Source organism: Canis lupus, chromosome 5, assembly GCF_003254725.2.
Source record: "Canis lupus dingo isolate Sandy chromosome 5, ASM325472v2, whole genome shotgun sequence".
NCBI lineage: Eukaryota > Metazoa > Chordata > Mammalia > Carnivora > Canidae > Canis > Canis lupus.
Genome location: NC_064247.1, coordinates 26,396,252 through 26,423,657, shown reverse-complemented (window position 1 = coordinate 26,423,657; position 27,406 = coordinate 26,396,252). Strand labels below are relative to the sequence as shown.

The 27,406-nt window shown below is 37.0% G+C and overlaps 1 protein-coding gene across 12 annotated transcripts in view; it reads left to right on the top strand.

The window, feature by feature from the left end:
- Positions 1-27,406, top strand: part of GRIA4 (glutamate ionotropic receptor AMPA type subunit 4) — a 372,420-nt gene that overhangs the window by 247,753 nt on the left and 97,261 nt on the right. For all 12 annotated transcript variants that reach the window (XM_035717050.2, XM_049110033.1, XM_049110032.1 and 9 more), the window contains one exon: positions 12,398-12,582. In XM_035717050.2, the coding sequence (XP_035572943.1) occupies positions 12,398-12,582 (185 nt within the window). The remainder of the gene's footprint in view (positions 1-12,397; positions 12,583-27,406) is intronic.

The following is a 27,406-nucleotide window of genomic DNA, read 5'->3' as shown; positions in this document are numbered from 1 at the left end:
TACCTACTTAGAAAAATTCCCTACATTAACCATTCCAGTACTGTAATTTCAAATATAATTTGTGAAATGGCCCTATAGGGTTTTATGACAGTGCCAGGGCGATGTCAGTAACCAAATGTATCCACAGGACAGGATTCATAAACTGTTGTGAAGGAATCAACATTCATTATTGTAATCTTTTCCATTGTTGTAACTTTTGGACCAGTATACCAGAGACTGCTGGGGCAGGGTGGCGAGGGGCAGGCACGTTACTTCTCTGAACCCAGAGTCAAAGCACATCTCCATCATGAACAGCAGAAGCCATACAGAGCTCCGTGGAGATACCCCTGATATCTGAAATGCTTTGCAGTCAGGGATACTTCTTGGTCGAAAATGAATCCTGGGACTCTGGGGGGCTCAGTGGCTGAGCATCTGCCTTCATTCGGCTCAGGGCATGATCCTGGGGTCCTGAGATCGAGTCCCACATAAGGCTCCCTGCAGGGGCCCTGCTTCTCCCTCTGCCAGTGTCTCTGCCTCTGTGTGTGTGTGTGTGTCTCATGAATAAATAAATGAAATCCAAAAAGAAAAAAGAAAAGAAAAGAAAATGAATCCTTAATAGGGGAATAAAATTAACCCAAACAGAATGGAATGAAGTGTTCACTGTTATATAGACAGTATCATAGAGGAGAATAAAAGACAAATTTTAATATCAGACAGAACGAGCCTCTACCAATTAATAGCTATATAATCTTAGCCAAGAATTAAACTTCTCTATCATCCAGTTTGCTTTATATAAAATAAAGATAATAAAACTAACACCATGCCCATAAACCCCTTAATATGGTATCTGCTATGGGTTAGGTATGGCTTTAATAGCTTTTAGGTATTTTTATTTTCTTTATTATTATTACATTTGATCAAATGGGGGAGGGATGTGATATAAAACAGACAGGATTTTTACCCTTGCCATTCAATTCAATCTGTCTTAGATTCTTTCCTTTGAAAAAAACAAAAAACTAGGGAAACAAGTGAACAAGAATTCATGTCACACTTAAAGAACTAGACAGATAAATTAACAATTACAGTTATTAAAATCCAACATCCTTCAGATCAGCAGCTGTGCTTCACTGTATACTTAGTACTTTCAAAAATGCATAGAATGCTTGAGCAATAATTTATTAATTCAGTGAGGTATGAGCTGTAATTACTGTACAAACAGACAACTAGGGAAGTTCAGAGAAAAAAAAGACAACAACTCATTATGAAAGGTCAGAGAAGTCTCCTTTTATTTTTCTTTTATTTTAACTCCAGCACAGTTAACATACAGTTTAATATTAGTTTCAAGTGTACAATATAGTGATCCACTTCCATACATCACCCACCCGCACATCACTCCTTCATCTCAATCACCTATCTCACCCATCGCCTCTCCCCAACCCCCCTACTGGTGACCAGTGGTGCATTCTCTGTAGTTAAGAATCTGTTTCTTGGTTTGCCTCTCTCTCGTTTTTCCCCCAATAGTCATTTGTTTTGTTCCTTTAATTCCACATATGAGTGAAACCATATGGTATTTGTCTTTGACTGACTTATTTCACACAGCACAAGACTGTCTACCTCCATCCATGTTGTTGCAAATGGCAAGATTTCATTCTTTTTTATGGATGAATAATATTCCATTGTATGTATATACATATTCTTTATCCATTCATCAATTGATGGACACTTGGGCTGCTTCTATAATTTAGCTATTATAAATAATGCTGCTATAAACATAAGGGTGTTTGTATCCCTTTGAGTGAGTGTTTTGTATTTTGGGGATAAATATTCAGTAGCATGATTACTGGATTGTAATCATGGATAGTTCTATTTTTAATTTTTTGAGGAACCTCCATACTGCTCTCCAGGGTAGCTACACCAGTTTGCATTCCCACCAATTGCGTTAAAGGGCTCCCCTTTCTCCACATCCTCACCAATGCCTATTGTTTTTTGTGTTTTCAATTTTAGCCATTCTGACAGGTGTGAGGTGGTATCTCATTGTATATTTGATTTGCATTTCCCTGATAATGAGTGATGTTGAGTATCTTTTCATGTCAGTTGGCCATCTGGTTGTCTTATTTGGAGGACTCTCTGTTCATATCTTCTGCCTATTTTACTTGCATTATTTTTGGGATGTTGAGTTGTATACATTCTTTATATATTTTGGATAATAACCCTTTATCAGATATGTCATTTGCAAGTATTTTCTCCAACTTGGTAGATTGCCTTTTAGTTTTATTAATTAATTTCCTTCACCGTACAGAGATTTTTATTTTGATGTTGTCCCAATGAGATAAGTCTTCTAAAATGACCTAAGGCTAAAGCTGAGGTTTCAATTAGAGGTTGCAAGAATTAAGATGGGGGGTGGAGGGAGGAAAGAGAGAGACTACTGGGGGATGGAGGAGTCTCTAGGGCAAGGCATTCAGATCATTTCACTCTGATCCAGGTGGTGACCTGAGAGCCACAGCGGCAGGGACCATGCCACCTCCAGCCTGACAGGAAGGATCATGGGAGATAGAACTGTCACCCTGTGAAGGCTTGGGTCAGAGCCCGGGGTCTTTCCCCTCATGGCATTCATTGAGTTGTTTCAGTTCCTGGGAGATGGGCAGAGGCTGATCCATGAAGGGGATGGGTGTGAGGGCTCTTGCAGGTTTTTGTAAGCAGTGATTTCATTAAAAAAATAAAACAATAAAAAAAAAGCAAGCAAGTATGAAGAATATAGACTTTCTCAGCTCCAGAGATAGCCTTTGGAGCACATCAAGCAAGAGAGAAAGAATCTGGTTTATTGGACAAACTGCCAATATTTAGTGTGACTTGAGCAATGTGTAGCTCAGAGAGACAGTGAGAGAGTGGTGTGGAAAAATAAGTGCCACTCCCACCATCACTTCTGTCTTGTTCTTCCTTCATTTTTCTTTATAGAAGTCACCACCTCTTGTCATTATGCTCTAAATGTACTTGTGCGTTTGTTTATTGTCTACCTCAGCCCTGGAGCATGAGCTTCATACAGGTAGGCACATTTTACTGTGTTTGTTATTTCGTATCTGCAGACCCTGGAACAATGGTCTGGCATACGGTAGACACTCAATAAATATTCATTGAATGAAAATGAAAGAATAAGTAGGGACTTGTTTATGGAAGATCTTAAATACTGTATTTGGGGAGGAATAACAGGATTGACTTGAGATGAGGGTAGAGAAAAGTGACAAGTTTGAGAGTATCTTCTGGGTTTCTGACTAACCCGAGTTCTTGGCTAATAACCAAATACATAATTTAAGAGTAAGGGTTAAATTTTTGTTTTCATTTTTGAGAGGGTATGGGATGTTGAGTTATGCATTAGGAGTCTCCCAGAGCTATAGGGAAGAATTCCCTTGCTTACCAAGAATTCACAAAGTACATCCCTCAAATGGACATTCAGTCCACCATGGCGAATGAAGGTGGTTTTTCTTAACAGCTATGGAGAAGTATACTATATGTAATAAAATCCCGCATTAATCATCTCCATTGCATAGAAGTCAAAAGTGGATGATTAAGGAGTTAGATACCCTGCCTCAGAACCATATAGTTGAAAGTAACTGAGTCGACCACTGAATCCATCATTTGTCACTTGGCATGCTATTCAAGAAATCACTCTTTCTTTAGAGGATCACCTCAGTGTCATTTCTCCACTAAAGAAATTTAATAGTGAGTAATCAAATGCATTCACTCTCAGTCACTGACATGAGTTTACAATTACTTCTTGGAATTGAGCAAGCCTCAGTGGGATATAAAAATTAGGCTAATCATATGGTGAATACTTACTTCATCCTGGGTTTGTTCCCGCTAGGAGCAGAAATTATCTCAATAATTGTATGCAAATCCTTTCACCAGAATCATCTAAAGAAAATTATGTACTGCTATTTCTTTTCTAAAGAAAAGACAAAAGTAACATTTTAAAATATCACTTTCGAAACAACCAAAATGAATGGTTTTGGCTTTGTGTATAAAAGCCAGATCCAAATTAATATTATTTACAGTACACAGTCTGGCATGTGACTATAACAAACTGATATTTAATATGTTGTGTAACACTTCTATGTGTTTTGTTGCTAGTGATTGCCTTCATGATTAATTAATGAGATGTATTGGACTCAGACTTCAACATAGGGTAGAATAAATTAATTGGTCTTTTAAGAACCAGAATTCTATGTGGAGCATTGGCTATCCTTAACCAATGAACCAGATTTTCAGGCTTAGCTGAAGATTTGTTTTTATAAACCAAAAGTTTTTCTGTTTTTAGCAGTTAGAATAGAGTTCTTTCTAAAATGGATTTCAAACTTCCTTTAATTCTGAATTTTTTGAGGCTTATTTCAGCCTTTGTTAATGACTCAAGATGGTTGCTATAAAGATTGGTAATGAAAAGTATAGAACAATTTCTGTGAATGCCCTAAGGGGTACTGAGATGTGCAAAGCTCTTGGCTCCTACAACTCATGACCTCCCTGCGCCCTGGTTTGGGAGTTCTTACATTTACCTGCCACATCATTTTAGCATCTAAATGCATAAATTAAGTAGTTTTCAGGCCTCCCTAATTACACTGAATATTATTTATCATCAATTCAGAAGCCATTTCTGCACTGAAATAGAAAACATTGCTGAAATTTGAATATTTTAGACTAACAAAAATGGTAGTCTTGTATGGCTCCAACCTGATAAAATGAAAAATCTCCCGGTTCTTCAATGGTTGAGTACAAAATGAGGGGGAAATTAGTGAATTTAGAGAAAGGCAAGCAATTGACTTTGTCCTTTTCTTCCCATTTGTTTGAGAACTACTGTGGATTGGAGGATTCACTGCATTACACCTAGATTCATTTTAGTAGCCTCCAATTTGGATTCCCTTTCTTCCTTCTTTGAGTCCATCATTACAAAAGTGTAAGAAAGCAAGTTTATAATTATCTTTTCTCTGCTCCAAAGCCTCCAGTGTTGCCCTGTGACCAGTGAAGTAAAATTTAACTTTCAGTTTTTAATTCAGACCCACCGGGAGAGTTCTCTAGGTCAACACAGCCTCAACCTTCCTTTCCAGTCTCATCTCCAGCTCTCCCTGTCCGCTAACACAGGGTGCCAGAGCCCCTCCACTTGAGAATGGAGGATCTGAGTTCACATCACAGCTCCGCCACTTGTTAGGGTGATGATTTAACGTGCATCACATAGCCCACATTTATCTCCGTTCCTTCACCTACAGGATGGGGATAATCACACCTCCTTCACAGAGATCTCCTGAGGTCCAACTGTATTGTCAAATGATAATAAAGCCTAGTATGTTTATGAATCCACTACTCCAGCAAACCAGTCTCCTAACTATTGGTAATCTATAAAGCATTCTTCAAACTTTCTGCCGCTTTGCCTTTGGCTCCTATCCTCATCACTGTCTCTATTTTCAGACCTTCCCCATTGTCACCTATCATTCTCTCCACAGAGAAGGCCTCTCTACCAGGGGCTCTATCCCTCCTCTCAACTCAATACTTTTCTTTCCCAGAGTGTTGCCATACTGAATAATCTTCACATGCAAAATTAGGTCTTAAGTACTTTAAATGCTTAATATGAGACAAACATTATTTGTCTGCCTATTAATTCATAAGTTTATATTTTAATCTCTGTATAAAGACAATGATTGGAGCACCTGGTTGGACCAGTCAGTTGAGTGTCTGACTCTTGATTTTGGCTCAGGTCATGATCTCGAGGTCTTACATCCAGTTCCACACTTAGCAGTCTGCTTGGGATTCTCTTTGTCTCCCTCTCCCTTTCCCCCGCCCCTCGTCCCTCTCTCTTCCTCTAAAATGGGTAGATAAATGTGTTTTTTTTTTTTTAAGATACATGGAGTGCAAGTCCAAATTGTGAACTTCTTATACTGTGATAGAAAAGAAATAGATATTATCAGAACTGTGAATTTTATATATTGTGATATTTAAAATTGATACAAAATCTTGATTTAGGAACAAAATGATAACTGTATAGAAATAATGCCTGACATTTATTCTAAGTAGGAAACTAATCTTTAGTTATTCGAGTTAAAAATCATGCAAAATTTTCAAGAATGCCTTTCTTGCATGAAAAGAGATTGTAATCCACTATGAAAAGATACTCACAAATGCTCACAGTGCTAGGGAGATAAACTCTGGAGGTGAACTTGGGAAGATATCCAGTTTATTCTTAGTGTTTATTCAAAATCTACAAAGGTGGTCTCTAGAAAAATGGATGCCTGTAGCAAGAGAGAAAATTGAGTCTCTCAAACCTGTGACAATCTAGCATTGGTTTGGGTGAGAAAGCAGGTGGCTGCCAGGCCTTGTCACCATAAGTCACCCAACATCTGAAATCCACATAGAAAAATATGTGGGGCATCAAAAAAGACCTAACTGCCTTCTGGAAACAGGAGTAAAATGACCACCAATAGAACAGATTGATGTTATGCCCAAATCCTCCTCATCCGTATTGCTTGTGTTTCATCAGTGGCCAAGTTGAGTTATCCTTCCCCCTTCATCTAGAATCCACTCTCCTTCTCTGTCATCTCACTTGGATTACATCCATATAGCCTCTGAATCGGTGTCCCATTTCTTGTTACTTATGAACCCTCTAATTCCCACACCTCAGCTGAATGATCACTCGACAGCACATTTGTCATTCTCTTCCTGAAGCCCTTGAGGAATATCCTTGAGGAATAAAGACCAAATTCTGTGATGTGATGGATAAAGCCCTCATGACAAGCCCTTTGCCTGCTTAGCAGCCTTCCCGCAGTCCACACCAAATCTGCCCATACCCTCTTTGTTCTTCCAAACACATGAGATAAACTGAAGTATTTGAGGTTCCTCAATGTGACCTGCTGTGCTGCTTCTTATCACTGAGCCCTTTAACATTAGCCTCCTCTCTGTGAAATCGCCACTAGTTCATTCATGCATTCCGATAACTCTGCCGAGCATCTACTGAGCACTCAGTGGACAAAGAAGGCCTGTGCACAGAAGTAGTCCCTGTCTTTTATTTATTTATTTATTTATTTATTTATTTATTTATTTATTTATTGGAATTCATGAGAGACACAGAGAGAGAGGTGGAGACATGGGCAGAGGAAGAAGGAGGCTCCCTGCAGGGAGTCCGATGTGAGACTCAATTCCACAACTTCGGGATCACAACCTGAGCCAAAGGCAGATGTTCAACCACTGAGCCACCCAGGTCCCCCAGAAGTAGTCCCTGTCTTCATGGAGCCTACAGCATAGTGGAAGGCAAAGACGCTAATCAGATCGTCATTCATCTATATAGTTAGTAACTACGGTAAAAATCTCTGAAGGAAATGTACAGAAAAGTATAAGAGCTTGAAGAACTAAGAGGGGAAAGTGAGCTAGTCAGGGGATAAGTAATGCTTGCAATGGGTTCCAAAAGATAAAAGAAGGCAAAAGTAGAAGGAAGCATTTTTTTTTTTTTGAAGGAATGGTAGCATTGTGCAAAGGCACTGAGGTAGAGATGCATGTTGCTGCTGGAGGGTAGAAAACAAAGATATTAATGGTCTGAAATGATACTAGAAAGAGAGAGAGGAGACAAATATGATTTGGGTATGCATCAGAGACGAATAAGAAAATACAGGGCACTGCAAGGAAGTGCCATAGAGTTTCTGACTATAAAAATCAGTCTCGTATGTAAACAAGTGATTATATAAATGAATAGGTTCAGCCATTCTTTGTACTGAAATAGAATTCTCCAGTGGCCTGATTCTAGAAAAGTCCAAGAGAATTAAGAAAAAAACAGTGTTAGGGCATGCCTGGAGGGAAGTGTTCAGTGCCTTGAACCTGTGGCCAATGGTTGAAAACATTTGCCATATGCCTGTATTGAGGGTTAGGTTCAGTGGCAACTCACAGAAACTCTAGAGATTTAGATTACCAAATTTACCTGTAAGATAGCATCTGAATTAAACATGCACACTGAAGTGTTGGTTTCAGAAACAATAAATGTTCTTGTTGGAAAATGAAAGAAGCTTTAGGGAAAATCTAGGTCCCAGAATGACCATCCTTATAGATGGATTTCCTATTTTTACTCTTGATTGAAGACAAGGGAAAACTCAAGACATCGCATCTTATATCAGGTTTGCATGTGTGGCCTCAAACTGTAGAAGTTAGAAGATCTTTGTTTATTTTCTCTATGCCCTTCTTGAACTGTGGCATAAAATAAATGCTGTAGTCACAGCTGCTGATAATTTTGCCTGAGCTGCAATGTTGGTTACTCCTCTGTGCGCTGAGACCTTGGAGTCCAGACAGTAGCCTTTGAACACGTTATTTTGGTGCTAAGCTGCTTTGGAAAGAGTCCAAACTAAATGGTTGCTAAATCTGTTCTGCAGTTCTAGCATGGTGGCATTCAATGCAGTGAGGATTACAGAATCTTGTTCTGCCCTAAGACTGAGGTTAATACGCAGCACGAAGCATCCTTCCAGACATACACACCTTTATCTTCAGATACACTAGCTGGGGATGCAGGAAGCTGTGCCCAGCCTGGAGAAACCAATAGTGTAGTGGTAGGTACCTGCATAACAGTTCACGAGGCTGAAGGGAGGGTTTGTATTTGGAATAAACACAAGCAAATGCTGTGTCCTTGTGCTGCTTCTCCTTTTGAAGCTCATCAACACCCCATCATGGAACAGACCCAGTCCTCTCCTTGGGTTCCCACGACCATGACCTTGATGTTTCTCCGTCCCATGCCCAACATACTGGTTCCCACGACTGAGGAATGTCTCCATCCCATCGTCATCATAATGGCACACCTTCATCTCATTACTTCGTGATCCTGATGATACTCCCTGATCATGCCCATATTATCACCTCTTCTCATTGTCTTCTCAATTTCTGAGCCGTCGGAAATATGACTTCTGTACCCAGCATTCCATGGTTGCAACTCCTGTTCATGCACCAGTGAACTTCTAATTAAAAAGCACTATAGGCACTTCTCTGTCTTTATCTAAGTGAAGTTTTATTTTTTTACAGCTTACGGATAGCTCTCTTCCATTTGAAATTATATCCACCCTGACATAAATTCCTCCTGATTCTCCTCCTGCTCCTCTGTGTACAGATAGTTGAATCAAATAACTCTTGAAAGGGAGAACATCAAATAAATAAAACCCAGCTTGTGTTGCTAGCAGCCTCATCTCTGGATGGTACTACTCATCCAAAATAGGTCATTCTCCATGGATGGTATAAAAATCGTTGCTATGTGCAGATGCAATAGTTCAGTACTGCTCACATCACTATGATCAATTATCAGCATAATTGATAATATCATTACATGGCATAATAACATTTAAAAAATACTTGTATGTGCAACTGATAGTGTTATTTAATAACTATCAAAGTCTTTAATTATTTACCATAATACAGTAATGTGATTTTGTTCTTGGTACACTTTCACCACTATTCTAAAAGAATTATTTTGGTTGTTTATATAGTAATGGGTAATTTGGGTAATGCTTAGTTACTTAGTAAGTGACTACATAGTTAATTCCTTATAGAGACAAGAATCATGTCTTTATCTTGGCAAACCTTAAAGAGTCTTGGATGACAAGTTTTCAGTAAATTATATTGAATTAAAATGTTAGGCAGCTTCTTAAATTCAAAGCAAGACTTAAAAGATCCTTTAACAGTAGTAAAGTCTCCATTAGTTTTATGATGTTCACGTAACACTGCAGTATTCATGGCCAACAATATCACATTACAGATTCTCTAATAACTAGGAGATACAAATCATAGCTGGATGTAGAATTAGTATGACAGGACTTGTGATTTTCTAGTTTATGTAACAGCTAAGTTGCATAATCATAGATTCAACAGCAGTATTTTCTCCAAGTCACAATATATTCCCAACTATCTTGGCAAATAAATAAGACACACACATTTGAGTAGCAATGAATAAGAGAGCATATGAAAATCAAACATAGCTTATAAAAGAATTCAAGCTTCCAACCTATAACTGCATGTCCTTTGCACTGCATTGAAAAGATGCCATTTATTTCTGACTATGATTAATGGTTTCTTTTAGGCAGCCAACTTTCTTTGCCATTTAGCAAAGATTGTGTCCTAGGGTTTTGTCTTATTTCAATCCTAGTGTCATTTGTAAATCTGACAAATCGGATAACAAAATGTTGAATTTGAATTATAGTTTTGGTTTATTAGTGTGAATCTTGAAATATCTCTTATGCAACTGGGGACATATATGAATTTCATTGAAGGTTTATGGCTGTACATTCTGTACAAGTCCTGTAGTCAGGAAAGTGACAACCTGGGTGGCTAGTAGTGACATGAAGCCTGATAGCCACACGATGCGAAGAATAAAAAAATAAATTAAAAGGCAATATATAAAGAATCATACCAAGCTGTGAATTGACCCCAGGGAGCAGGGCGCCTACTTCAATGTGCACGGCCAGTATTTATCATTTTTTTACAGCATGCAAAAAAATCAGATGAAATGTCTTTGAATTATTTTGGTATGACAATAAATAAAAGGAGAAAGAGGAAAAGTAAGACGTCAATTGGTATTTTCTAAAAGAGCATGTTCATAGGTGTCAAAAATGAATAAAGGGGACATTGCCTTGCTTCCTATCAGAGACCAAGTCCCAGTAACAGAATAAATGAGGCATGGACATGTACATTAAGATAGCACTCAGAGCATCCTGGTACATACGTGTCAAAAAGAAAACAAGGGAAAGAGTACTGGACTTGGAATGGGGCCTGAGGAGAATCCAGGTAAGTTCGAAAGACAAGTCACAGTCATGCCTTACAAAATGGAGCAATAGTTGGATCAGAATAATTTTAGAGTAATTAAATGCCCTTTTTCTTCCTCTTTGGGGAATTTTTTTTTCTTTTAGTTAAAAATGAATCCTGATTGCCACAGTATTTCATTTGGCAGGATATCAGGTAATTCATATTTCAAATATGATCACATCATCAGTTCCATCTGTTAATATTAACCGAGTATTCCATAATATTTGAAACTCTGACTTGTAGAAAATATACCTGAAAATGAAAATCGTTGAATCTGAGAGATTCATACCTATCAAACACCTGAATAAATGCCCTCTTATCCTGCAAGTGTTGTGTATTCATTGTAAGTCTTCACTTTTAATCCACCGGCTTCTATACTCTTAACTTCAGGAACCAAGGGAGGAAGAAACCACAGTCAGCTGCCATACAATGAGTTCTTAAAGAGGACTGGCATATTTTTTGTGCTCTGCCCAAGGAGAAAAAAAAATGACTGCCTACCAGGCTTTGATTCTAACCAGTTCTTATTTATTGGTGATTCATAGTTTCAAAGATGCTTCCTTTTTTCTTACACTCCAATTGAAAACCAAAAAGCAAGATTTCAAAACAGTGTTGGCATGAAGAAACACTGCTGGTGCTGTGTCCCTAAGAGTGCCCCCAGCTTCCTTAAAGCAGTCACTACAATCTCTGACTCCCCTCCTGTCCCGTGCTGGTTGATGCAGAGAGATCTGGACCAATGACAGGGCGCAGACCACCCCATTCCCTGGAAGGCTGTCTCCAGCTAATGAACACTCCTCCTTTTTCAGCAAGCTTGGATAAGTCTTCTCATCTGCAAGTTGCTGCTCCTCTTTTCCATGTCCCAGCCAGGCAAATTTAACCAAACGTTTCATTGGGCCAATGCTGGAACCAGAGTACAGCTACCATTATAGTGCTCGAAACTAAGTTGCATGTGATTACTTAAATGTCATTCTGCTCTACTGGATTATGAGTTTGAATGTCTGGTGCTTCACCTACTAGCCGTTCAATTCACCCGCAGTCCACATCATCCCCCTGCTAAGAGACAAATCTTTAAATAACACCTTCTCTCCCAGAAAGGCAGTGGGGATTGGGGAAACAAATAATAATGGCTCCTCCATTCACAATAATGGGTTGTTAATACATACTGTTGCATTGTTTTTTTATGTCATCTTTTCCACAGCTGAACTCAAAAATGTCCTTACTCCCTTGCTCAAGGAGAACATCAAAACAGTTCAAAATTAATTCTGTTCATTGAGTAGAATTAACAAAAAGAATTTATGAAATTGTTATTGACGACAGGTGGTATTGAATTTGGTTTTTGCTTTATCTCGACAATTATGTAAAGCGATATAACGTTCTCCAGTAGGAGATTTTGAGAGCTTACTCAAGGCATGCATGGTGTTCTTCCTTTATTCAAGCAATAGTTTTAAAGGGGTATTGCCCCAAGTAAAGAAAGTGAAAACCACTCAGATTTTTAAATTTCTAAGCATTTGTTGTATATCTGCAGCATAAAAATGTTGATGTAGACTCAGTGCCTGCATAGGTTATTACAGAGGAGCAAATGTATTTTTTAGTAACCCTTCTGGATTTCTTTCCCCACTAGGGTACTCAATACTTCAAGCTATTATGGAAAAAGCAGGACAACATGGTTGGCATGTCAGCGCCATCTGTGTGGAAAATTTTAATGATGTCAGCTATAGACAACTTCTAGAGGAACTTGACAGACGACAAGAGAAGAAATTTGTAATAGACTGTGAGATAGAGAGGCTTCAAAACATATTAGAACAGGTAAGTCCTGCAGTTTATATTATTACTACCCTAGACCTTCTACAAAAAATTGACTTTTGATTTACTTTTTCCCATCAATATTTTCTCCAAACCATTTAGTCTGAAGTGCAGAGTTCAGGAGTTGTCATTCTATGATTCATCTGCAAGACTAAGTCATAATCCTGTATCACCAAAGGCCATTTTGGTTCTTAGATCTACGTGCAGCAAGGAGCACTGTTTCTCACACATTTTTAAGACCTACCATAGAAAGAACCTTTTGTGGATCACCCAGAGCTCTTGGCCTCATATTCATTAAACATTAATTTTGCAGATTAATGCCTCTAGGATCTTAGAAATTTTAGTATTCGTGACTGCGTGCTTTTTCTAATCTTTAAAAAATAGCTACATGAGAACTAACAACATGAAATAGTGGGGCAGCCCAGGTGGCTCAGCAGTTTACAGCTGCCTTTGGCCCAGGGCATGATCCTGGAGTCCCGGGATTGAGTCCCGCGTCGGGCTTCCTGCTTCTCCCTTTGCCTGTGTCTCTGCCTCTCACTCTCTCTGTGTCTCTCATGAATAAATAAATAAAATCTTTTAAAAAAATGAAATAGTAAAGCAATTACATAAAAGAAAATTAAATGGCATATGGTATATAGCATATCTTCTTCTAGATGTTTTAAGTGCCTTAGCACCACTGTGAAGATGGTTTTCAACTCTCTTCACAAATGAAGACTCCTTTAATAAACCTTTCAATAAATATTTGTTGATTTGATTTGAAGTAGACAGGAAAAGACAAAAATTGAGCTTTGTTATTGTGTTAAATGACAGGAAAATATCATCAACTAATGGTAACATTTGCCTTCCTCCTGACCCTACATCTCATAAGCCTCAACCTGTATTTGGCCAAAATTGCAGTGACTGAATGCCACCTAGTGGTTTCAGGAATGTTTGCTCCTGTTTACCTAAAATCAGTCACTCTGGCTGAGCCAATTTTGTCTTGAAATCTTTGTTGGTTACTTTGTCACATAAATTTGCATAATGGTATGATTTGGTGTGTAGTAGTAAAATTAGAAATTTGTAGATTTATTTATGACAATAACTTAAGTACTCAACTAGAAAAATCAAAACCAAAACATGTTTCAGAGATTCCTCCTGAATATCGAAAGGCCCCAAACGAGATGGCTTCTAGTTTCCCTCCTCAACTATATCAGAATTTGTAGAAGTTAAAAGTAAAAAAGCATGCGGTATTTCTTTTCAAGATCTGGTGACGTTTGTACTGTAAGAGGAGATCAGCATTACTTCTGTTAACTTTTCCTAGAAGAAGAAAAAAAAACTCAACTGAAGAAATATGTTTATATTATATTGGAAGACATTAATTATAAAACTGTATGTCACTGAGGTTTATTCCTGAGGGACTCCAAAAAAATCATTCAGGTTGTAGCTATGCAAGGTAAATGGAATTTTTAAGTGTGTATTTATGGAACCCAAAAATAAACTTTCTTATGTTCTTTTAAGCAAGACAGTTGAGCTCCCTGCTGCTCCCACCTGTGTTGAGAGTTTGAGTTGTTTGATGTGAACAGCTGAAGCTGTAAATACCTCCTCATGAATCCCAAGAGCAGTCAATTTTAAGAACTGCCTGGATTGCCAAGTTCCTGTCAGAGGGCAATAAAGGCTCAGAAAGACCCTCACTTAGCCCCTGTGCTTTAAAGCCTGTGTCTGGAGCAGGCAGTAGAGCACCTACAGCACACTGACCCATTTCAGAGGCTTAGCTGGTTTCTAAGGCTCTGCAGGCCCCAGTGCTTTGGATAAACTCTTACAACAAGCCTTAAATAAATCTTGCTAAGGGATCAAGACATCTTTATTTTGTCATCTCAAAAATATTGGTTTTATATTCTTTAGCCTTATTGAGAGATGACTAACATGCAACATGTGTAAGTTGAAGGAGACAGGATGGTATTTTGATACAATACACTAATGTATTGTGAAGTGTTTACCACAGCAGGGCTGACAAATGAACAATTCCAGCTCTTCACAAGGTTATCATTGGGGGGGGGGGCGTATTTAAGATCTACTCTCCCAACAACTTTCAGATATATAATACAGTATTGTTAGCCATGGTCACTGTGCTATACAGTAGATCCCCAGAACTTAGAAAATTTGAGTGTCTGCCTTTTCTGTTTCTCTTCTTGCTGAATTCTAAAAGGTTTCTTTTCTCTAATGACCGCATAGTAGTAATGAGACTTTGTCCCTTTCTCATGCCTCTCAAGTATAAGCCGAGTCAATTGTACATCTACTATATTATGAGAATGTAATATACTCTAAATTATCCGATAAAATTTTCCCCAGGAAAAGATGTTTTCGGATTCTGAACGTGATTTTCTTTTACTGCCTATACTGTAATTCCTTGTAACTTTAACCCAAATCATTTTTAATGTTTGTTGGTTTTACTCTTGACTCATCGAAACACAGGAGCTAATCCAAACTGTGTCAAGAGTTTCTTCATGTACTTTAATACCCTTCTATTTCTACATCCTCTATAATAAGTTGAGATAATAGTGGGAAACAATTTCAGAGAATCAACCAATGCATTTTTTAAAAAGTAAAATGCTAAATAATCTTGGCCAGAAAAATGCTTTTGAGAAGAAGTAGCCTTTTTTCATAAAATAGTGAAGTAAATATGATGAAAATAATGGGATGTGTTAGTATATTATAGAAAGATGAGCATACTTCATATTGGCATGTTGTCAATAAATACTTTGTTGCTATTTTAATTTGTATCATTTTTCAAAAACATAATGGAAATGGCTCACACAATTTTCTCTTAAAATCTGTAAATGGATAACTGTGTTTAGAGAAGCACTTCATCTTTTGTACGTTTTCACAATTATTTCTATGCCATATTAGTTCTTATAAATGCATTACAGTTTATTCTTTTAACAATATCTCTTTTCTTTAATCACTGCACAAAAGAGTTATAAGATGTATCAGAATTTTCAAATTAATTAAAATTAGTTGTTTTAAAAATTTTACATTATCTTCCTAACTTAATTATAAATAGTCTAAGGCAATAGATCTCAAACAATACCAAGCTTAACAATCACCTGGGGTGAGGTGTCAGCTTTGCTAAAAATGCAGAATTTTACCACTATCTTTAGATAGTTTGCTTGAAAAAGTTGGGCCTGGACCAAAACACTTCCATAAAAACAAAACAACTAGAAATCTGTGATAAGGACAATAAAGCTAAGATATTTATTAAAGCTAAAGTCTTGTCTAAAAAGGGTGAATAAACTGTTTTATATCTATACTTTTAAATGTGCCCTTTATTTTTATTTAATTTTCTTGAGTTTCAGTGGATTTATTTTTTTTAATATTTCAAGTTCTCATTTAAATTCTAGTTAGTTAACAGTATAATACTAGTTTCTGAGGTAGAATTTAGTGATTCATCACTTACGTATAACAACCAGTGCTCATCACAAATGCCTCCTTCATGCCCATCACTCCTCCAGCCCATCCTCCACCCACCTCCCTCCAGAAACCTTCAGTTTGTTCTCTATAGTTAAGAATCTGTTTTATGGGGGATCCCTGGGTGGCGCAGCGGTTTGGCGCCTGCCTTTGGCCCAGGGCGCGATCCTGGAGACCCGGGATCGAATCCCACATCGGGCTCCCGGTGCATGGAGCCTGCTTCTCCCTCTGCCTGTGTCTCTGCCTCTCTCTCTCTCTCTCTGTGACTATCATGAATAAATAAATAAAATCTTTAAAAAAAAAAAAGAATCTGTTTTATGGTCTACCACCGTCTCTTTTTTTTTCTCTCTGCCCTTTGTTCATCTGTTTTGTTTCTTGAATTCCACATCTGAGTGAAGTCATATGGTATTTGTCTTTCTCTGACTGACTTCTTTCACTTAGCATACTACTCTCTAGTTCCATCCACATCATTACAAATGGCAAGATTTCATTCTTTTAATTGCTGAGTAATATTCCATTGTATATATAGACCATGTCTTCTTTATCCACTCATCCAATGAACACTTGGACTGAATCCATAGTTTGGCTATTGTAGATAATGCTGCTTTAAACATTGGGATGCATGTATTCCTTTGAATCACCATTTTTGTATCCTTTGGGTAAGTACCTAGCAGTGCAATTGCTGGATTGTAGGGCAGCTCTATTTTTAACTTTTTGAGAAACTGCCATACTGTTTTCCAGAGTGACACCAGTTTTCATTCCCACCAACAGTGAACGAGGGTTCCCCTTTCTCCACATCCACACCAATACCTGTTGTTTCCTGTATTGTTGAATTTAACCATTCTGACAGGTGTGAGGTGGTATTTCATTTTTGATTTGTATTTCCCTGATAATGAGTGGTATTGAGCATCTTTTCATTTGTCTGTTGGCCATCTGTATGTTTTCTTTGGAAAAACATCTATTCATGTCTTCTCCCCACTTCTTAACTGGATTATTTGGTTTTTGCATGTTGAATTTGATAAGTTCTTTATGGATTTTGGATAATAAAGCTTTATTAAGTATGTCATTTGCAGATAACTTCTGCCATTTCATAGGTTTCCTTTTAGCCTTGTTGACTGTTCCCCTCACTGTGCAGAAGCTTTTTATCTTAAAGAAGTCCCAATAGTTCATTTTTGCTTTTGTTTCCTTTGCCTCTGTGTTGTCTCTAGTAAGAAGTTGTTACAGCTGAGGTCAAACAGGTTGCTGCCTGTGTTCTCCTCTAGGATTTCAATGGTTTCCTATCTCACATTTAGGTCTTTCATTCATTTTGAATATATTTTTGTGTTCGGTGTATGAAGTGGTCCAGTTTCATTCTTCTGCATGTTACTGTCCAGTTTTCCCAACACCATTTGTTGAGAGACTGTCTTTTTTCCATTAGATATTTTTCCTGCTTTGTTAAATATGAGTTGACCATAGAGTGAAAATCGATTTCTGGGTTCTCTCTTCTGTTCTATTGATCTATGTGTCTGTTTTTGTGCCAGTGCCATACTGTCTTGATGACTACAGCTTTGGAACATAGCTTGAAGTCCTGGAATCATGATGTCTCCAGCTTTGGTTTTCTTTTTCAAGATTGCTTTGACTATTCAGGGTATTTAGTGGTTCTATACAAATATTAGGATTATTTGTTCTAACTCTGTGAAAAATGTGGTATTTTGATAGGAATTGCACTGAATGTGTAGATTGCTTTGAGTAGTATGAACATTTTAAAACTATTTGTTCCTCTGATCCACGAGCATGGAATGTTTCTCCATTTCTCTGTGTTCTCTTCAATTTCTTTCATAAGTTGTATAGTTTTCAGTGTACAGATCTCTTACTTCTTTAGTTATGTTTATTCCTAGGTATGTTTTTGGTACAATTGTAAATGGGATTAATTCCTTGATGACACCTTCTGTTGCTTCATTATTGGTGTATAGAAATGCAACAGATTTCTGTACATTGATTTTGTATCCTGTGAGTTTACTGAATTTGTGTATCAGTTCTAGCAATTTTTTGGTGAGCCTTTTATGTTTTCTACATACAGTATCATGTCATCTGCGAATATTGAAGGTTTAACTTCTTTCTTGCCGATTTGGATGCCTTTTATTTATTTTTGTTGTCTGATTTCTGAGGCTAAGACTTGCAGTACTATGTCAAATAACAGTAGTGAGAGTGGACATCCCTGTCTTGTTCGTGACCATAGAGGAAAATCTCAGTTTTTCCCCATTTAGGATGATATTAGTTTTTAGCTGTGGGTCTTTCTTATATGGCCTTCATGATGCTGAGGTATTTCCCTCTATCCCTCCTTTGTTTAGGGTATTTATCAAGAATGGATGTTGTACTTTGTTGAATGCTTTTCCTGCATCTATTGAGAGGATCATATGGATCTTATCCTGTAGTTTATTACTGTGGTATATCACATTGATTGATTCGCAAATATTGAAACCTCCTTGTAGACCAGAAATAAATCCCACTTGATCGTAGTGAATTTTAATGTTCTCTTGGATTCAATTTGCTAGCATCTTATTGAGAATTTTTTCATCTATGTTCATCGGGGATATTGGCCTGTAATTCTCTTTAGTAGAGTCTTTGCTTTTGGAGTCAAGGTAATATTGGCCTCAAAAAATGAGTTTGGAAGTTTTCCTTCCTTGGACTGCTGTTTAAAATAGTGGTTAGCCATATATTCATTCAAGTATCTCAAAACATCACTTTCATAACAACTATTTGAGAATGTAGTTTAAAATATATTGATTTTTCTACTCTAAATTTTACCTTAGGAAAAAAAAAAACAGAAGAATTTATATAAATACTACCCACTGAGCCATTAAGGTAATAGAAATATAACAAAACTACAAGGTTAGATTTATTGTCATATTGTTTGTATGAAGCTGCAATAAAACAAGTTGCATTTTTGGCCTTGTAAATCCAATGGGCACTTTGGTCCACTCATCTACAGAAAATAAATGATTAAAAAAAAAAAAACCTAAAAGTACTTTTTGGAATATTTGCTTAATTTGTGATCAATTATTGAAAGTGTCAATTTTTACATTAATATGCCACATTAGACACTAGCATTATTCAACTTACCTAGTTTTCTTCCTGTAACAACAATCAAGTATTTTATAGAATAGCTAAAAATAATATAGCTGGAATCAAAAGAATTGCTTTCATATCAAAATCAGTGCTTTATAGTGGGAGCCTTTCCATATATTATTTTATTTTCACACATATGTCTGCTCATTTGAAATCCTGAACTCCACTATTTGCAAAGTCCTAAGAGACTCTAAGACCTTATCAATTGAACACTGAACTACCAGACTGAGTCATATGTTTAACCAGGTAGCAAAAAGGCAAAACAGACTTGATCTTATTGATCTTAACTGTCTTCCTGGACTCAAAAATTACTTGAGCAAAATAGCACTTAAGGCTAATGGTTGCCCACATGTTTTACTCCACCACAAAAAAAAAAAAAAAAAAAAAAAAAGTCACATAGCTAGATTTCTGTGTTCCTATAGTCTGTGAAACCCTTTTGTTATAACACCTAGCTCATCCTCTGGAATATAGGTATTACACAGACATTAGGGTGGCTTATACTCTCTTCTAGAGGTAGAAGAGAGTTGCTAAACTGACTTATATCCTACCCAAAAAGATTAATATTTTCACTTTTTAAGAAATGGATAAGAAATATTCAGTTGTTTATTTTTTAAAAGTAAACGGAATAATTTAATGCTTGTGATTCTATTTCTCTTTATGCTGAATAAGGAGCATTATTAGGCTGAGATGATCTTAGAAAATCTTGATTGCTCTAAAACTCAGTAACGCTATTTCCAGTAAAGACTTCCTGATCAATGCATTTGATCCTGAAGCAGTATATAATTTTACACATGGGATACATCTTGAAAGAAAGCATAGAGTGAAACCTCCATCAAGTGGTCCTTTCTGTATATTCATTTATTCTACAAATATTTATTCAGTGCCCACTCTAGGTGTGGCACCAGGCTCTGCTAAAGATAAAGTGATGAGCAAAACAGATGCATTTTTTGTCTGGTTAATAACTATTCTCTGGTTAACTAAGGTTTCAACCAAAAGCATTTGCTGAAATCCTACTCACATACATTCTTTCTTTTAGAAATAAAGTATGTAGAAAGTGATCAAGGATCTCATAATGCTTCAGGGATTTTGTTAGGAGTGCCAGGTCTTATTCAATAGATGACGGTGTCAGAGACATTCGGTAGAGAACTAGAACTCTACTGGCCCCAGAACACACCATGGATGTATTTAAGGACCTAACCAAGTATTTATCAGGAGAAGATGACCGGGATTGATCTTACAGTATGAAATAGTTGTTTGACAAAAGAACTGAGAAATTGGCTCCCCAGTATCTCAAATTGCCTCTTTATCGCATACCTCAAACGTAATCGGTGTATCTTTAAGCAGTATTCCCCCTTTCACTATATAAAAGGGAAATTGAGGTTCCCATTAGACACAATGTGACTCCCAGATAATTGGCAAAGCCACTGACCTTCCCATACTGCTTGCAAATTAATCAGAAAAGTCTAAAAGCCATGATTGACCTCTCAGAGGTTTATTGCCTTGCAGGGGGAAGCCAATAATCCTGCCTCGAGGCACCATTAGTTGAAAAGAGGGAAATTTCTCACAAACAGAAATGTGGCCATTTGCACCTAAGTGTGAAAAGTGCACAAGGCCTCAGTTCAATTATGCTAAGTCCAGGGCTGCCTCTTTGGCTAATACAATGCAAGTGAGACGTTAAGTCCAGATAGGAGTTTTGGCAAATTGCCAAAATGTGTGGCAACAGATAATATCTGTTTATTTAGAATCTATGTTTATCTGTTTGTAGAAGTGTCTAACATAAACAACTGCACTAGGTCTAGAACTCTACCCACCTCTACTCCAAAAACATCTGACTTGAATAAATACCAAAAAGAGCCAAAAGAGCCTGCCTCTGTCTGCCAGAACTGGTTGAATCATTATTCAGAAAGAAAGTAGCATTTTATTTACTGTCTGATCACCGTAAGGTCATTTTTTTTTCCCCATACTAAGACCAAAGAAGAAAAAAAAGATCCTCAAAAAACAAAAGTATACGAGACAAAGGAGACCAAAAAACCACCGAAAAAAAGGAAAGCTAGCTTGTCATGAGGAGTGGTCACTACAGACGAGGTCTCATCATTGAAGATAATGGGTTTGATTATTTGAATTGCCTATAGAAGGATCAAGCTGCATGCATTCCGGCAGCAGTAGAGACAGGACCGTCCTGAACTTGATTCCTAACACATTCATCAACATCTATGTGCCAAACATCATTCCAGACATGATGGGGCTGTACAAAGATGAGCAAAATGTGGTCCCTACTGGGAATGCTTACATGCAAGCTGGTAGCTCGTAAGTATGAATACATAGTGACCAGACAATTTTTGATGGCTTCAGAGTCAGAAATATTACAACATGTGTCAGAAACTCAGAAAATGTGTGACTAAGTAAAATCAAGACAGTCAGAAATTCTCCATGGGAAAACAGACATTTCAATTGAAAATGCATTGTATTTTCCCAGGAACAGAAGAGAGGTAAGCATATTCCAGACAGAAACAACTACAAAGGCAAAGAGTTCTGGGAAAGCTCAGAAGGCAGAGACTCCTATGTGATAAAAATTGGGTAGAGAACAAAGGTAGAAATCCAAATGGCGCAGGAATCAAAGACAATGCTGTAAAGACTTGAGATAGCAGGAATATGGATTTCTTGTGTTACGTGAGTTTAACAATCTGTCTTTGTTGTGGGAATCTTATCCCCCCTCAGAGCAGGGTCTCTATTTACCATTTATGAATACATCCCCAGTGATATGAAAGGGAATCAAAAATAATTGTCGAATACATGAAAGTCTGAATGAGCTTCATTTGAAGACACAGGCAGGAGGTATCTTTTATGTGTTTAAAGGACTAGCAGTCACCAGCACTTGAGGTTTCTGGAGGTAAGCCCTCAATTACCCGAGGAGCTTTCTTGTCCAGAATACCTCACCCACTGAAGCCGGCGGGAAATCTGGGTTTTCTGGTGTTTGTTGTATTGGCTGCAAAAAAGCACAAGAGTTTCATTTCCATATATTAAAGTAACAATGAGTGAGACACAGTGGGAACAAATCAGGCACTCAGAGAAATTACTACAGCAGAGAAATCATATCAGCAATTTCCCGCGCTGGAGCACTTGGCAGAGCTTGCTGCTCTGCTTCATGATAAAGCTGCCTTTGCATATCGAACTCTGCTCAGTCAGGGGCTGCAACAAAGTAAGGAAAACTTAAAAGATGGGAGGTGATGTCTAAAAAGGGGAATTCTACTTCTTTAATCTTACTTTTTAGCTGAATTGATTTGAAAGTGCAAATCCCATTATAATGCCCTGGGTTTGTCGTTTTCATAGAAAACAGAAACATCTTTATAGATCTCGGGCTAGTGCAAAGGAAATTTGGCAGGAGTTGGACAGGGTCACTAATTGTCTTTTAGCAACCGTTACCATGGTTGCAAGTATTCCTCATTTTCTTATAAAGTAAAAAAATAAAAATAAAAAAGGGAAAATAAAGAAAATAAAGTGCATACGTTTTTTGAAGAGGAAGGAGAATGTGGTTGTCAGAATGCTAGAACTTTTGTCTTGGAAGAATTGTGAATTCCAGGCATTGACTGTGTTCAACTAAATATGTTTTAGTTGATGCTCCGAGAGTACTTCTTAGAGTAGTTTCCATTATTGTTGTTGACACAAACGTTCAAAAACTCAGTTTCTTTTGAAAAAGGATAAAGGACAATCTGCTTGATAATTTTAGAGAAATAAGTTCGTTTTTCTAGCCTTAAATAGAAAGCAGCTGCATAGACTTATCTCTAAACCACGGTTTAGAGAAAGGCAAGTAATATTCCTCATTAAGTAGAAGATAGAGGATAACTTCATAATTTATTTCATTAGAATTTTGCATCTACTCTTCAGATGTCTAAAAGGCAGTGAGATTAAGAAAAGGGAAGCAGAGCAGCCAACAATACCTTTGAGGACACTTTTCTGAGTTTTATAAACATAAGTATAACCACCCTTCATAAAATCAGGAGCATTTATAGTAAACAGGTCATAGAGTACACTACCTGCCAATGAATGAAGTGATGCATCTTTTTAATCACCATGATTTAGTTAGAAAAGTAACAGGACAAATCCATTCTTGATCCTCCTCGTGACTGTACACAACTTTCTTACTGATCATCTAGATTTTCTCTGAACTCCTACAACTGGTGCCAAGTTTAAGATCAGATTGTGGAAGGAAATTTTTTTCTTTTTATAAAAGAAAAAGAGAGAGAGAGAGAGAGAGACTAAAGTTCACATAATCACCAGTAAATGGAAGATCACCAGTAAATTTAAGATCAGATTGTGGAAGGAAATTTTTTTCTTTTTATAAAAGAAAAAAATAGAGAGAGAGAGAGAGAGAGACTAAAGTTCACATAATCACCAGTAAATGGAAGAAAGATCAAGATTGTACATAATGAATTTTTATTTTCCTTTTTTTTTTTTTTTTTAGTTTTTTTTCCCCCAGAGTCAGATATATCAAATGTTGGTTATGTTCTTCCAATTCCAAGCTTATATTGCCTCTTTACTTGCCCTATGTCTTTTCTTTTACAACCACAAAATCGATACAGGAAACATATTTTTTAAATTCTATTCTTATAATTAATTTTGTGGTTACCTTTGCTGATTGTCATAATGTAAATTTGAAGGTCAAATATTTAAAGATACTATAGTGATGTGCTAGTATAAATATCTTTCAGGTAACGCAAAAGAAACTAATTTTCTTGTCTCTGCCCACCCCACCTTACGATTTTCCTCCCTTACACATATACACAATGTTCACCCATTTGCTCATTTATTCAACCAACATTTATTCCAGACCTACCAATTTCCAGGCGCTATATATAAAGTTAAATCAATTGCAATCCATCCCTTGAAGGAATTTCAAATGTAAAGGAAAACGGAGGAATGCAAGCAAATAATGTAACACAATGCCGAAAGGTATAATAAAGACTAAAGCACATTGCTGAAAGATGAGTCAGCATTCTGCAGGAAGAAACTCTGGGACAGGGCATTCAAGACAGATGGCAGTGGGAGAGCAGAGTGCTGGGATGGAGCCACATGTCCGGGAAAGCAAATGCCTATGTTGGAACATCAAGTACAGGGGAAATGAGAAGATGCTCAGGGCAAACTGAAGGCTGATTACAAAGGGCCCTATAGGTTCTACTAAGCAGTTTTATATTCCTCATAGCATTTCGATGCCATTGGGTGTTTTTAGACATGATCTGATCGATTCATGTATTAGAATGATTAATTCTCGCGACAACATAGAGGGTTAGACTTAAAGGGGAAGATTGCTGGCTAAGTAGTGTGCCAAGGGAGCAGTGGTTCTTAATCTTTATTTTTCGTGTTTCATGTATACCAGGATTGAACTTCATCTATTGGACATCTACATGACAAATATTTATAATTATTGAGGGCCCCCTAAAGTCTCTGCTCCATGGAGTCTATATTTTAGTGAGACAGCCACACGATAAATGAGTAAATATGTAATGCTAAGTAGTAATAATGAGAAATTCTTAAATGTATTTATTAATATCTACTTTGTCAAGCACCATGATATGCACTCAGTTTAGAGATTCATAGTCACCGTTAACTTTCGTTAAGATTTTGAACTTACAAATTGAACACCAATAAAAAATAAATTTATTATTAAAAAAAAGATTTTGAATTTAACTGATCTGACTGGGTTTTTTTTTAAGGGAAATTTCCATTGGCGAGTTTAATAAGTATTGTTAGTTGTAGATAATAGTCTTTGTAGAAATAAAATACCTATATAGTGAGCTTGCTATGCACATACAACATACCGACACCAAAAAGAATCTCATTTATTAGGGAAAGCCATATTTTTCCTGCTTTTTTTCTCTTAGTTATGACCTTTCATTTGCTAGTCTTTTAAATTAATTTCTGAGTTAGTCACTTGAACAAAGGTAAAGACTTTGCATTAAAAAGTTTTTCCAAAAAAAAAATAAAAATAAAAAGTTTTTCCTTGTTTATTAAGATAGGATCTCTGCTTACATCTTTATTATCCTCACTCTGAATCCACTTCATAGGAACAAACGTGTGGTTCTCCAGCACCACTATGCTGTTTGGAGTACAACAAAACAATTAAGCTCAACTGCCAAGAAAACATTCTCCTGAAATAAAAGTAAAGAGAGTGATTCTGGGGTCATGCATCTTCTATATTTAGCTGACCACAATTCTATCCATTGAGTAGAATTACCAACAGGCAAATTTTAGAACTCAGGACCGAAAAGTTACCAGCTGTTATTAAATAGCAAGGTGCTGACACAAAAAATATGGACAGAACATATCTTCAGTGTGCCTCAGATGGTTTAGTTGACTTATTATTGCGGGTAAAGATGATCAACATTGAAGAGAACTAAGAAAATGCCACTAAAGCAACTAAAGTGTGAAATGTATATGAAAGTTAAGGAAAGCAGTGAGCTCAAAGTAACGCTGTAGGAAAGATGTCCTTAAACAACCTTTTAAAACTGTTCTCTAGAGCTGCATACTCTATCTGGCACTTGGGATTTTAGTGTACATTAGCATATTAAAGTCTCTAAGCATTCCTATAGCAAAGCAACCTCAAACCTTATTTATCCTGGCATTCCCTGCAAAAGTGGCCTTTCTCTCTCTCTCTCTTTCTCTCTCCAGTCACAGAAAAATACGGAAAAATAAAATGTTCCCAAGAAAATAAAGGAATTTTTGAATTAAGAAAAAATAAGTGAGGAATGAACATTCAGGTGATAATATTTCAAATAAATATGATAAGGAAAAGAAATATAAAATCAAGAGCATAGTGGTAGGAACATGGTATATTAACAGGAGTCCCCAGAACCAGTGGCTCATACAGTTCCTTACCCTGGAAAGTCACAGAATCAGAGATACTCAGTCAGGTTGGCTGGATCTTAGAGGTCATCCATCCCATAAACAATACCTTCACATGGTGCTTATGCAAGCCATGTTCAAACATAGTTGACCTATAATTCAAATATCCCCTCATAATGACCTATCCCTTTGAAACATATGACAATATGTGATGTTTGAAAATAACTTTTATTCCCATCGCCACCAACCCCATCAGCCCCCTCAAGTTTTCTTTGTAACCCATGAATAGATGTTTATCCATTGATGACATGTCCAGTTAGGGACATGTAATATTCTGATTAACCAAAAGTTAACCATCTATGGAATTTGTATTTTCAAAGAGAACACTCTATAATGTGCTTAAAGCTGTACTGTACATAGTTGAACCTGTAACTGATCACTTTAAGTTTGTCATATAAATAGAATTATCTACTGGATTGAGTTGGATTTACATTAAAGGTGGGCTGTATACCTGAACTGTCATTTGAGATACACACCTGGTAAAGTACAAGCTATACAAAACGGAATCCAAGTTATTCAAGCTTTCCTGCTAAGTAGCTTTATTATGCATATAAGAAGAACTTGCGGACCTAAATTTGGATGTGTTTTTACCTGATAGCTCTCCATCTGTGTGGCCACGTCCCAGTCTGCTGCAGAATGGGAGTAGGAAAACCTTGCATATACAATGTTATTCAAACAAGCAATATGTTCAGACAGGAGATTATTTGAAGAAAGGAACTTTTGTTTTGTTATGAGAAAGCTGGTTTTTCTCATCAACACATTTAGCATTCATCAACTATCTAATATGATAAAGAATGTCGTTGTCATAAATATCTGTGATTCATTTTGCTCTTATGAAAAATGTATAAAAATTGGCCCCAAATAAGTCATTTTTATGATTGCTAAGTTCCTCAGGAAAGCAATGGGGTAGAGAAAAAAAAATTATAGTCAAAACATCCGGGCTGGAGTCCCAGCCTCATTACTTAATGACTGTACTTATTGAACATGTTTGTTTATGAAAGCAAAGGATTACCCCCCTGCACCTACATCTCATTAGCAGTACTTTTAATATTGCTTCACACAAAATATCTCTTTAATTAAAGAAGAGCATGGTGCTCACTGGTTCCTTCAAGCTATTATGTGCATTTCACATTCCTAATCACAAATTCCATAGAACCTTCTGTGCCTCTTTGCAAATATGTTCAATCACTAAATTAAAATGCTATTAAATCAGAATGGATCTCTGCTAAGAGATGGTCACTGTTAGCATGATGAGAATCATAATATTCAGGCTCTGTGGACATAGAAATTTGGAACTGCCATAATAGAGAAGGATACACTCTACAACGTGCTTTTCTATAGCTCTTGGAAGTTACCATGATGAGATGAGGTGTCC